This window comes from Pseudophryne corroboree, chromosome 9 (genome assembly GCF_028390025.1).
Source record: "Pseudophryne corroboree isolate aPseCor3 chromosome 9, aPseCor3.hap2, whole genome shotgun sequence".
In the NCBI taxonomy this organism is placed as follows: Eukaryota; Metazoa; Chordata; class Amphibia; order Anura; family Myobatrachidae; genus Pseudophryne; species Pseudophryne corroboree.
In genome coordinates, this window is record NC_086452.1 from 159,464,562 (window position 1) to 159,478,786 (window position 14,225).

Genomic DNA, 14,225 nt, shown 5'->3' on the forward strand with positions numbered 1-14,225 from the left:
TGGCAGTTTGAATGGACTGTAAATTGGGCCCCGAGTAGGCCTTCCTAGCTGGGGGAGCTGCAGAAGGAAGGTATGTGGACTTACCCGCAGTAGCTTTGGAGATCCATTTGTCTAGTTCATCTCCAAATAAGGCCTCACCTGTGAAATCTAGGCCTTCCCCTGCGTGCAGACACTGCCATAGCTGTAGTACGCGCATTAAGAAAGCCTATTTCTTTCATGGCTTCCACCATAATGGTCGCAGAGTCCTGTATATATTGCAGGAGCAAAACAATCTCCCCTTGAGGTAAGTTATCTATTCCCTCAATTAGGTTACCCGACCATTTAGCAATGGCTCACGTAATCCACCCACATGCTATATTGGGTCTCTTGGCCACCCCTGCAGCTGTGTACAAAGATTTGAGCGTAGTCTCAAATTTTGCGATCAGCCACTTCTTTTAGGGAAGCTGCACCCGGGAGAGGCAACACAATTTTTCATGAGAGCCTGGAAACCGATGCAACCACTATCGGTGGATTCTCCCATTTTTTCCTTTCCTCAGGAGGAAAAGGAAAAGATAACAACAGTTTAGGGATTTGAATTTTCTTATCTGGATTAACCCACGGTTCTTCAAACAGGGCGTTTAGTCCCTTAGACAGGAAAAGTGGCTGAGGATTTCTCTTTATATAAAAAAAGATTCCTCACTCTCCTCTGTCACCTTATCAGGGATATTCAGAACTTCTCTGATAGCTTCTATGAGAACCTCTATTCCTTGCAACAGAGTACCCTCCCCCACCTCTGAGTCCACCTCACCCACCTCAATTTCTGACCCCTCATCATCAAAGTCAGACTGCAGGATATGGGCCAAAGTATGTTTTTGCGGACAAATGGCAGGGGACTAAGACGCTGGTTTGAGTACGGAGTCCTTTTTCATAAACTCAGCCATAGACTGTCTAAAGTATTGCGTCTCTTTCCCATTCTGAGATAACTTATTAGAAATGAAGGAAATCACTCCCGTAACGGAGTCCAGCCATGCTGGTTCTGCCCCGCTAGCCTGGGAAGGGATACTACACTAGTGAACCTCCTGGAGAAGAGGAACACTGTGCTTTACAGGAAACACACTCTTTCCCTGACATACTGTAAAAGTGACAGCACACACACACAGGAACAGGTTAAATGTACAACTAACCCACAAAGAGCCCTTCCAGGGAGAGACAGAGTATGGAACCAGCACAAATGCGCCCTTCTCGCTAATGCCAAGCTTAGCCAGGTCGCAGACTAAGTACCTAGATTAGGGACTTAGTACACTGATAATCGCTCCCTCCCTGCTATGACCCCCTGGTACCACTGACGTAATGTGGCGTTTCTCCAGAGGAGCTGCGCGTGTAGCTGCAGTACGGAAATGGCACCTGTGAGCTGCTGGATCTGCTCATAGTGAAGCCCCACCCCTTTAATGGCGAACGGTCTTCCCACTCTTTTTAATACTGTCTGTATGTATCTATATGCATAAAATGGAGACAGACTCTTTTTATGGCTTTGTTGCCAGTCTGGGTACGGTGTCCACTGTTCAGCGTCTGTGTCCGTACACAGTCGGGAGACGCAGTCCACCCCATTTAGAAGCCGTGAATCTCCGTACCCTCATGCCGCCATAATGGCCGGCGAACCGCTAGCCGGGGTGCTGGCTTAGTACTCACCACTCTTCATTCTTCTGGCTCTGACATGTCTGTACCCCATGGTACTAAATGGATTTCCAGTATCCCATAGGACGTAACAGAAAAATAATGCTGACGTAGATTTCTTCTGTCTGTAGTGTATCGGGGAGATTTTCCTTTATTTCTAACAGAACTGTAGTCAAAAGATCAACACTGAATATGACTTCAAGGATCATATATACTAAATACTCAATTTTGGGGATCAGTGATCATTTTACCATTCTTTGGCCTTTTGGAAATACATACAGCGCTTAGTTTCAGACATCATTAGTTAAAATTATGTGTGGGGCATGTTGTGTGATACATGACAAATCAGGGGCTGTGAGTGACAAAAGAGGAAATGTGACATCCCAGCGGTTGCTTTGCACATAGTCCTTATCCAGATACAGTGCATTTTAAGTTTCTTTCCAGCTAAAGACATAAGTACAGGTATTTCCAACCACAATTCCAAAAACGATGGATGATGAGTGAGGCATGATGATGTATGGTGTTTTTTTTTTTTTTTTTTACCATTGGTAGAAAAGGGAATTTATTGATACACACAGTAAGGAGAACAGCAGCAGCATTTGGAAGCAAGTGAGCTTCTATTTTAAAATAAGTGAATCGATGTGATGAAGTTTCACCATACATCACTTCTTATTCTTCACTCATAACTTGTTCTTTCTTATACTCACTCATCAATCTACCATTGTCATTTAACACTCATTCCTCAAAACTCATTCTGCATTATTTATTTCTTCTCATAGTCAAACGTGTTTGATTTTGACAAATGATGATGGTGTTTGATGTCGACAAACGAGGAGGACCGCTCTGGCACTGATGCCTGACTCTGATAAATGATGTACTAAAAAAACTGACACTAGTTCAAGATTATCCACTGATGTCCTGTGTATACATCTGGGAAATACCATACATGATCTGCTAATTTGCACAGAGGACTAAGAAAATTCTAACCTGCCTAATCCTGCTTAACAGGATTTAATGGGATTCCGGTCGGCATTTGTAAGACAAGTTTACATAAAAGTACCTTCTCTGATGGAGCCTTCACATTGCAATCTCCTTGGGTGGATGGAACTGCATTTCCTGAAGGACTTTTTTCCACACCAGGTTTATATGAACCTTTTGAGATTGGATATAAAAAAAAAATAAAAAAAAAATAAGTACAATCAACACACAATCACTGTCAAATTTAAATTACATTTTCTTTTAATATTTAAAAATTGTATTGATTTTTAGAATGAAAAAAAAAAGAAGGGTACAAATAGAAGAGAGAAAAACATACAGTACTAGTGTACCACAAAGTATCAATTACAGTCAAGAGGAATAAGTTATCTAACAATGGGGCAGATGTATTAACCTGGAGAAGGCATAAGGAAGTGATAAACCAGTGATAAGTGCAAGGTGATAAAGGAACCAGCCAATCAGCTCCAATATGTAAATTAACAGCTAGGATCAGATTGGCTGGTGCCTTTATCACCATGCACATATCACTGGTTTATCACTTCCTTATGCCTTCTCCAGGTTAATACATCTGCCCCAATGTTCTGGGTGGTTTGACAAACAGAGACAGAGAGCAGTCAAACATGAACTGCTTTATAGCTGAGGGAGAAAAGAAACAGAAGGACAGCACAGCTGGCACAGTGATTAGCATTACTGCCTCAACCACTGAGTTCTTGAGTTTACCCCCACAAGAACCTAATAGTGTGGAGTTTGTATGTTCTCCTCATGTTTGCATGGGTTTCCTCCCATAATCCAAAAAACATACTGGTAGATTAATTGGTTAGTGTATGGGACTATAGATTGTCAGCTCCACTGGGGCAGGGACCAGTGGTGGATCCAGCAGGGGACAATGGGGGCATTTGCACCCCCAAAATACTCAAGCCACGCCAATTTACAGATGATGATCCCTATGCCAGGCACATCCCGGAGCCTGTGATTTTAGAGAGCAGCAAACCCTATTGTTATTGCTGCCGGCCCGGCCGGAGTGAGCTTCCCCGCCTCTGGTGATTGTTCATGTTGTAATCGTCAGCCCCCTGGTCTGTGCTGCGCAGTCACTCCCAGCCAGCAGCTGCGCTGAATAGTTCCACCCACCGCCAGCGGAAGTCAGTCTCCTCTCCCGAGTCCCTGGTCTGATGGTGGCAGAAGATGGGCTGCGGGAGAAGCTGAGAGCGTAGAAGGTGCCTGCTGAGGATCTGGTGCTGTCTCTACAGATGTGCTAGAGGAGGACGATGCCCTGGAGAGTGAGGCCAGCGCTATGCTGGCGAGATGCGACACAGAGAAGTGCACTTACCCAGAAGTAACAGGGAAATCTCCAAATGCCTCCCCCATCTGCCTTTATGTTAGAATTTTGACAGTAGATGCTTGGCATGGGATATAGAGACACACACACTAATATAAATATATATATATATATATATACACACATACATACACTATTAGGTGATTATAGTCACTGAGCTGTCTACATGCTCCCGGCATGGGTCTTCCCATTAAATACAATGTAACATATGGGCAGAATGCAGTTGCGGCTCTTGCCGTGGGCAAGCAGGCTTTTTGCCCGGGGCGCCGCTGTACCAAGGGCGCTGCCGCCATGGCAAGAGCAGCTACTGCAGCATCTAGTTTCCCTTCGTGGAGACGACCTTTCCCCGCTACTGGTGCCTGCCGTGCGGTGGCCGCCGTAGACGCTAGAGGTCATAATTGACCTCTAGTGTCTGTGCAGTGCTATGGGAGAGACGTCATGACATCTCTCTCATAGATCCGAGGAGCGGCGCCGGCGGCTGGAGACGGAGGGCAGCAGTGGTCAGGAAGCAGTAGCGGGGCTGGTATTTTTGTATTTTTTTGGTAAGCGGTGCTACAGGGGGCACAGCTACACGAGGCACAGTATTGGGGGCAAAACTAATGAGGGAACAACTACTGGGGGCAAAACTAATGGGGGCACAACTACTGAGGGCACAGTACTGGGGGCAAAACTAATGGGGGCACAACTACTGGGGGTACAACTACAGGGGGCAAAACTGTGATCATGCCCCTTCCCTATGAAGCCATGCCCCTATTTTTGGCGCACGCCTACTGCGCGCACTAACCCTGTTTATCCTTTCGGAGGGACGTTCATGGGTTCGATTACCACCATGGCCCTAACTGTGTGGAGTTTGTATATTCTCTCAGTGCTTGAGTGAGTTTTTACCGGGGCAGCCCAAGCTTTGAAGTGAGGTCACTGCCTGAAAATGGGAGGAGCCAGGACTAAAAGTGAGTGGAATGAGTAGATAGGGGAGGAGTCATTATTTGTACTTAAACTGCCTCCCTAAAAGAAAGGTCTAGATCCGCCCCTGGCAGGGACAGAGGTGAATGGAAAACATATTCGCTGTAAAGCACTGCTGAATATGTATGACTATATAAATAGATGTTAATAAATAAAGAAGCGGCAGAACAAGGAAGAGGGAGGGACAGAGAGAGGGGAGAATGGTGGGACTCACTGTCAATATCTGTGGGTTCAACAGACAGCTTTGTAGGCTCTTGTCCAAGGGCTCCAAGTGGCTGAGAATTTGTTGGGTGAGTTGTTGAAACAGATATATTCCATTTGATTTATGTGCCAAGAGAGCAACAAAGTGGTTCTGGGTATGTGCAGTATGTCACTATCAGACATTTGTGCCAATTTATATGCAGGTTTGTAGCTTTTGTGTATGTCTGGGAGTGTCTGGAATGTGGAAGGGTAATAAGAAATGAGGCAGTCGGGCATCTGCACAGGTATCGGGAAATCCGCTGTTTCTTTCCATTGAGCAGCTATTTTAGGGGAATGCAGAGTACCTTTATTGCTACTGAGGCTCCAACAAAAAAGATAGAGATGTGCTTGGGAAACTTAAGTGCAGTCTTGAAAGACAGACTTTAAAAAATAAATAAATGTTGTAGTTACAAATTGTTCATCTTAGGAGCTTCACATCTGCCTGTAAAGTATTACTTCAAAGCATATATCAGCATAGCCATAGCTTGAAAACAAAGACACAGCATATCTACAGATGTGTCCTCCCTCATCACTGCTGCAGTCACATTAAACAGCCCTTCCAGTCATGCCTAATCGTGAGCACATTTACTAACGGCGATCATCTTTTCATGCATTTTTTCGACAAAATTTTTATTTTCGCATTACTTATCCATCATGCAGTACCATCAGGGAAGTGTCTGATTGGCTCCAAATTTATTCTACAGCAGGACAACGACCCTAAACATACAGCCAATGTCATTAAGAACTATCTTCAGTGTAAAGAAGAACAAAGAGTCCTGGAATTGATGATATGGACCCTACAGAGCCCTGATGTCATCAACATTATCGAGTCTGTCTGGAATTACATTAGAGAGAGACAGAAGGATTTGAGCAAGCCTACATCCATAGAAGATCTGTGGTTTGTTCTCCAAGATGTCTGGAACAACATCCCTGCAGAGTTCCTTCAAAAACTGTGTGCAAGTATACCTAGAAGAATTGATGCTGTTTTAAAGGCAAAGGGTGGTCACACCAAATATGGATTTGATTTCTCTTCTGTTCATTCCCTTTGCATCTTGTTAATTGATAAAAAAATAAACTATTATTATTTTTGAATGCATTCTTACTTTGCAGCATTTTTTCAACACCTGCTGAAACGTTTGCACAGTACTATAGATCAGGGGCGGATTGGGAAAACCAGCCCGGGAAATGTATGGAAGCAGCCCTAATAGGGGGTGGGGTCTGTGTGAGGGGGTGGAGCCTGTAAAGTGGGAGGAATTACTGCACATAAGGCCTGTTAACACAAAAGTAAGGAAAGTAGGCACCCATCAAAATTTTAGGGGCATGGCTTCGTGGGGGAGGGGCGTGGCCATATAATAATGCCAATTCACATTACACCAAACAGTAGTGCCGCATATACACATTGCACCAGGTAGAACCTGTTATACATATTCCGCCAGATAGAGCACGTTATACACTTTGCGCCAGGTAGAGCACGGTATACACTTTGTGCCAGGCAGAGCACATTATACACATTGCACCGGGTAAAGCACATTATACACATTGCACCAGGTAAAGCACATTATACACACTGCACCAGGCAGAGAACATTATACACATTGCACCAAGTAAAGCACATTATACATATTGCACCAGGTAGAGCACGTTATACACTTTGCACCAAGTAGAGCACATTACACGGGTGTAGTATGGCTGACCGGCGGTCTCCTGACCGCCGGTCAGCTTACCGACGCCGGGATACCGGCAGCATACCGACGCCGGGATCCCGGCGGGGAGAGGCGAGTGCAGCAAGCCCCTTGCGGGCTCGGTGGCGACCTACGGTCGCCACGGGCTCTATTCCCACTCTATGGGTGTCGTGGACACCCATGAGTGGAAATAGTCCCTGTTGGTCGGCATCCCGACCATCGGGATAGTGGGTGTCGGGAAGCTGCCGGAGGTCATGTGACCGTCGGTCACATGAATACCACCCCATTACACACAATGCACCAGGTAGAGCACATTATACACTTTGCGCCAGGCAGAGCACATTATACACATTGCACCAGGTAAAGCACATTAGATATACTGACATCTGGCATACCGTCCATCGGCAAATCATAAGAACCAGGTACTATTAATGTAGCTTTAGATGACAAATAAATAATAATGAGTTATTGTTTACCATCATGTTATTTAAATGAAGACACAGGATAAATATTTTTTTGTAATATATTAACACAATATATTATAATAATTTATTCATCCTGTTTCTACATTTAAATAAGAGGATGGCAAACAAAAAATACATTGTTTATTGGACCCCTCCTGCTACATTAATAGTACGCCTTAGTATTATACTGTATATGGATTTTATTTTCTAAATCTTGGTTTCTTACTACCCAACCCCCACACACTCACCAGGCTGCTGTATCTTGTACCACACCGGCAAGGAGCGTACCTCCCAGCCCTACCAGAGACATTCGATGTATCCCGCCCTCCTGCTTTAATGAGCGAAGCTCATGTGCGGCAGCCATGCGTGGAAGGGGGGGGGGGGGGGGGGAGAACGGCCAATGAGGGGAGCAGGGGACCCGGCTGGCCGTGATCTGATCCAGGGACCCGGCGTCCCAATCCGCCCTTGCTGTAGATATATATATCTATATATATATATATCTTGTATATCTATATGTATATGTATTATCTATCTGTCTATATATATATATATATATATATATATATATATGTATATACACTGCTCAAAAAAATAAAGGGAACACTTAAACAACACAATGTAACTCCAAGTCAATCACACTTCTGTGAAATCAAACTGTCCACTTAGGAAGCAACACTGATTGACAATCAATTTCACATGCTGTTGTGCAAATGGAATAGACAACAGGTGGGAATTATAGACAATTAGCAAGACACCCCCAATAAAGGAGTTGTTCTGCAGGTGGTGACCACAGACCACTTCTCAGCTCCTATGCTTTCTGGGGGTGCTTTCACTCTAGTGGTAGCATGAGACGGAGTCTACAACCCACACAAGTGGCTCAGGTAGTGCAGTTCATCCAGGATGGCACATCAATGCGAGCTGTGGCAAGAAGGTTTGCTGTGTCTGTCAGCGTAGTGTCCAGAGCATGGAGGCGATACCAGGAGACAGGCCAGTACATCAGGAGATGTGGAGGAGGCCGTAGGAGGGCAACAACTAGGGATGAGCGGGTTCGGTTCCTCGGAATCCGAACCCGCCCGAACTTCAGTTTTTTTTACACGGGGCCGAGCGACTCGGATCTTCCCGCCTTGCTCGGTTAACCCGCTGTCGGATTCTCGCGAGGCTCGGATTCTATCGCGAGACTCGGATTCTATATAAGGAGCCGCGCGTCGCCGCCATTTTCACACGTGCATTGAGATTCATAGGGAGAGGACGTGGCTGGCGTCCTCTCCGTTTATAGAGAAGAGAGTGAGACAGTAGAGAGAGACACAGTAGTAATTTTGGGGAGCATTAGGAGGAGTACTAGTAGTTACTTGCTGAAGTGATAGATAGTGTGACTGTATTATCTGACTTGTGGGGGAGACACTGACAGTGGGGAGCAGTTAAAGTCTGAGAGCAGGACTCAGGAGTACATATAACGTACAGTGCACACTTTTGCTGCCAGAGTGCCACACTGCCATTGTGACCACACTGACCACCAGTATAATATATATTGTGATTGTCTGCTTAGGAGTACTACTTGCAAGTTGCTGATAGTGTGACCAGTGACCTGACCACCAGTTTAATAATCACCACCAGTGAGTTTAATATATATATATATATATATATATATATATATATATATGTATATATATAATTGTATATAATATATATATAATATTGTATACCACCTACCCGTGTTTTTTTTTTTTCTTTCTTCTTTATACATACTACTATAGTAGCTTACTGTAGCAGTCTGCGGTGCTGCTGAGCTGACAGTGTCCAGCAGGTCCGTCATCAGTCATTACATAATAAATATATCTACCTGTCCGGCTGCAGTACTAGTGTGATATAATATATATTGATTTCATCTCATTATCATCCAGTCTATATTAGCAGCAGACACAGTACGGTAGTCCACGGCTGTAGCTACCTCTGTCGGCAGTCGCTCGTCCATCCATAATTGTATACCACCTACCCGTGGTTTTTTTTTTTTTTCTTCTTTATACATACTACTATAGTAGCTTACTGTAGCAGTCTGCGGTGCTGCTGAGCTGACAGTGTCCAGCAGGTCCGTCATCAGTCATTACATAATAAATATATCTACCTGTCCGGCTGCAGTACTAGTGATATTATATATATATATATTGATTTCATCTCATTATCATCCAGTCTATATTAGCAGCAGACACAGTACGGTAGTCCACGGCTGTAGCTACCTCTGTGTCGGCAGTCGCTCGTCCATCCATAATTGTATACCACCTACCCGTGGTTTTTTTTTTTCTTTCTTCTTTATACATACTACTATAGTAGCTTACTGTAGCAGTCTGCTGTGCTGCTGAGCTGACAGTGTCCAGCAGGTCCGTCATCAGTCATTACATAATAAATATATCTACCTGTCCGGCTGCAGTACTAGTGATATTATATATATATATATATATATATATATTGATTTCATCTCATTATCATCCAGTCTATATTAGCAACAGACACAGTACGGTAGTCCACGGCTGTAGCTACCTCTGTGTCTTTTAGTTGTGCCTATTAAAATATGGAGAACAAAAATGTTGAGGTTCCAAAATTAGGGAAAGATCAAGATCCACTTCCACCTCGTGCTGAAGCTGCTGCCACTAGTCATGGCCGAGACGATGAAATGCCAGCAACGTCGTCTGCCAAGGCCGATGCCCAATGTCATAGTACAGAGCATGTAAAATCCAAAACACCAAATATCAGTAAAAAAAAGGACTCCAAAATCTAAAATAAAATTGTCGGAGGAGAAGCGTAAACTTGCCAATATGCCATTTACCACACGGAGTGGCAAGGAACGGCTGAGGCCCTGGCCTATGTTCATGGCTAGTGGTTCAGCTTCACATGAGGATGGAAGCACTCAGCCTCTCGCTAGAAAAATGAAAAGACTCAAGCTGGCAAAAGCACCGCAAAGAACTGTGCGTTCTTCGAAATCCCAAATCCACAAGGAGAGTCCAATTGTGTCGGTTGCGATGCCTGACCTTCCCAACACTGGACGTGAAGAGCATGCGCCTTCCACCATTTGCACGCCCCCTGCAAGTGCTGGAAGGAGCACCCGCAGTCCAGTTCCTGATAGTCAGATTGAAGATGTCAGTGTTGAAGTACACCAGGATGAGGAGGATATGGGTGTTGCTGGCGCTGGGGAGGAAATTGACAAGGAGGATTCTGATGGTGAGGTGGTTTGTTTAAGTCAGGCACCCGGGGAGACACCTGTTGTCCGTGGGAGGAATAGGGCCGTTGACATGCCTGGTGAAAATACCAAAAAAATCAGCTCTTCGGTGTGGAAGTATTTCACCAGAAATGCGGACAACATTTGTCAAGCCGTGTGTTGCCTTTGTCAAGCTGTAATAAGTAGGGGTAAGGACGTTAACCACCTCGGAACATCCTCCCTTATACGTCACCTGCAGCGCATTCATAATAAGTCAGTGACAAGTTCAAAAACTTTGGGCGACAGCGGAAGCAGTCCACTGACCAGTAAATCCCTTCCTCTTGTAACCAAGCTCACGCAAACCACCCCACCAACTCCCTCAGTGTCAATTTCCTCCTTCCCCAGGAATGCCAATAGTCCTGCAGGCCATGTCACCGGCAATTCTGACGAGTCCTCTCCTGCCTGGGATTCCTCCGATGCATCCTTGCGTGTAACGCCTACTGCTGCTGGCGCTGCTGTTGTTGCTGCTGGGAGTCGATGGTCATCCCAGAGGGGAAGTCGTAAGCCCACTTTTACTACTTCCACCAAGCAATTGACTGTCCAACAGTCCTTTGCGAGGAAGATGAAATATCACAGCAGTCATCCTGTTGCAAAGCGGATAACTGAGGCCTTGACAACTATGTTGGTGTTAGACGTGCGTCCGGTATCCGCCGTTAGTTCACAGGGAACTAAACAATTTCTTGAGGTAGTGTGCCCCCGTTACCAAATACCATCTAGGTTCCACTTCTCTAGGCAGGCGATACCGAGAATGTACACGGACGTCAGAAAAAGACTCACCAGTGTCCTAAAAAATGCAGTTGTACCCAATGTCCACTTAACCACGGACATGTGGACAAGTGGAGCAGGGCAGGGTCAGGACTATATGACTGTGACAGCCCACTGGGTAGATGTATGGACTCCCGCCGCAAGAACAGCAGCGGCGGCACCAGTAGCAGCATCTCGCAAATGCCAACTCTTTCCTAGGCAGGCTACGCTTTGTATCACCGGTTTCCAGAATACGCACACAGCTGAAAACCTCTTACGGCAACTGAGGAAGATCATCGCGGAATGGCTTACCCCAATTGGACTCTCCTGTGGATTTGTGGCATCGGACAACGCCAGCAATATTGTGTGTGCATTAAATATGGGCAAATTCCAGCACGTCCCATGTTTTGCACATACCTTGAATTTGGTGGTGCAGAATTTTAAAAAAAATGACAGGGGCGTGCAAGAGATGCTGTCGGTGGCCAGAAGAATTGCGGGACACTTTCGGCGTACAGGCACCATGTACAGAAGACTGGAGCACCACCAAAAACGCCTGAACCTGCCCTGCCATCATCTGAAGCAAGAAGTGGTAACGAGGTGGAATTCAACCCTCTATATGCTTCAGAGGTTGGAGGAGCAGCAAAAGGCCATTCAAGCCTATGCAATTGAGCACGATATAGGAGGTGGAATGTACCTGTCTCAAGCGCAGTGGAGAATGATTTCAACGTTGTGCAAGGTTCTGCAACCTTTTGAACTTGCCACACGTGAAGTCAGTTCAGACACTGCCAGCCTGAGTCAGGTCATTCCCCTCATCAGGCTTTTGCAGAAGCAGCAGGAGGCATTGAAGGAGGAGCTAAAAGGGAGCGATTCCGCTAGGCATGTGGGACTTGTGGATGGAGCCCTTAATTCGCTTAACAAGGATTCACGGGTGGTCAATCTGTTGAAATCAGAGCACTACATTTTGGCCACCGTGCTCGATCCTAGATTTAAAACCTACCTTGGATCTCTCTTTCCGGCAGACACAAGTCTGCTAGGGTTCAAAGACCTGCTGGTGAGAAAATTGTCAAGTCAAGCGGAACGCGACCTGTCAACATCTCCTCCTTCACATTCTCCCGCAACTGGGGGTGCGAGGAAAAGGCTCAGAATTCCGAGCCCACCCGCTGGCGGTGATGCAGGGCAGTCTGGAGCGACTGCTGATGCTGACATCTGGTCCGGACTGAAGGACCTGACAACGATTACGGACATGTCGTCTACTGTCACTGCATATGATTCTCTCACCATTGAAAGAATGGTGGAGGATTATATGAGTGACCGCATCCAAGTAGGCACGTCAGACAGTCCGTACTTATACTGGCAGGAAAAAGAGGCAATTTGGAGGCCCTTGCACAAACTGGCTTTATTCTACCTAAGTTGCCCTCCCACAAGTGTGTACTCCGAAAGAGTGTTTAGTGCCGCCGCTCACCTTGTCAGCAATCTGCGTACGAGGTTACTTCCAGAAAATGTTGAGAAGATGATGTTCATTAAAATTAATTATAATCAATTCCTCCGTGGAGACATTGACCAGCAGCAATTGCCTCCACAAAGTAGTACACAGGGAGCTGAGATGGTGGATTCCAGTGGGGACGAATTGATAATCTGTGAGGAGCGGGATGTACACGGTGATATATCGGAGGATGATGATGAGGTGGACATCTTGCCTCTGTAGAGCCAGTTTGTGCAAGGAGAGATTAATTGCTTCTTTTTCGGTGGGGGTCCAAACCAAACCGTCATTTCAGTCACAGTCGTGTGGCAGACCCTGTCACTGAAATGATGGGTTGGTTAAAGTGTGCATGTCCTGTTTATACAACATAAGGGTGGGTGGGAGGGCCCAAGGACAATTCCATCTTGCACCTCTTTTTTCTTTCATTTTTCTTTGCGTCATGTGCTGTTTGGGGAGTGTTTTTTGGAAGGGCCATCCTGCGTGACACTGCAGTGCCACTCCTAGATGGGCCAGGTGTTTGTGTCGGCCACTAGGGTCGCTTATCTTACTCACACAGCTACCTCATTGCGCCTCTTTTTTTCTTCTTTGCGTCATGTGCTGTTTGGGGAGTGTTTTTTGGAAGGGCCATCCTGCGTGACACTGCAGTGCCACTCCTAGATGGGCCAGGTGTTTGTGTCGGCCACTAGGGTCGCTTATCTTACTCACACAGCTACCTCATTGCGCCTCTTTTTTTCTTTGCGTCATGTGCTGTTTGGGGAGTGTTTTTTGGAAGGGCCATCCTGCGTGACACTGCAGTGCCACTCCTAGATGGGCCAGGTGTTTGTGTCGGCCACTAGGGTCGCTTAGCTTAGTCATCCAGCGACCTCGGTGCAAATTTTAGGACTAAAAATAATATTGTGAGGTGTGAGGTATTCAGAATAGACTGAAAATGAGTGGAAATTATGGTTTTTGAGGTTAATAATACTTTGGGATCAAAATGACCCCCAAATTCTATGATTTAAGCTGTTTTTTAGGGTTTTTTGAAAAAAACACCCGAATCCAAAACACACCCGAATCCGACAAAAAAAATTCGGTGAGGTTTTGCCAAAACGCGGTCGAACCCAAAACACGGCCGCGGAACCGAACACAAAACCAAAACACAAAACCCGAAAAATTTCAAGTGCACATCCCTAGCAACAACCCAGCAGCAGGACCGCTACCTCCGCCTTTGTGCAAGGAGGAACAGGAGGAGCACTGCCAGAGCCCTGCAAAATGACCTCCAGCAAGCCACAAATGTGCATGTGTCTACTCAAACGATCAGAAACAGACTACATGAGGGTGGTATGAGGGCCCGACGTCCACAGGTGGGGGTTGTGCTTACAGCCCAATACCGTGCAGGAAGTTTGGCATTTGCCAGAGAACACCAAGATTGGCAAATTCG

General features: G+C 45.8%; 1 protein-coding gene across 9 annotated transcripts in view; it reads right to left on the minus strand.

The window, feature by feature from the left end:
* The window catches only part of BRDT (bromodomain testis associated), a 351,401-nt gene that overhangs the window by 13,335 nt on the left and 323,841 nt on the right, over positions 1–14,225 (minus strand). For all 9 annotated transcript variants that reach the window (XM_063939905.1, XM_063939900.1, XM_063939907.1 and 6 more), the window contains one exon: positions 2,714–2,805. In XM_063939905.1, coding sequence (XP_063795975.1) covers positions 2,714–2,805 — 92 coding nt within the window. The remainder of the gene's footprint in view (positions 1–2,713; positions 2,806–14,225) is intronic.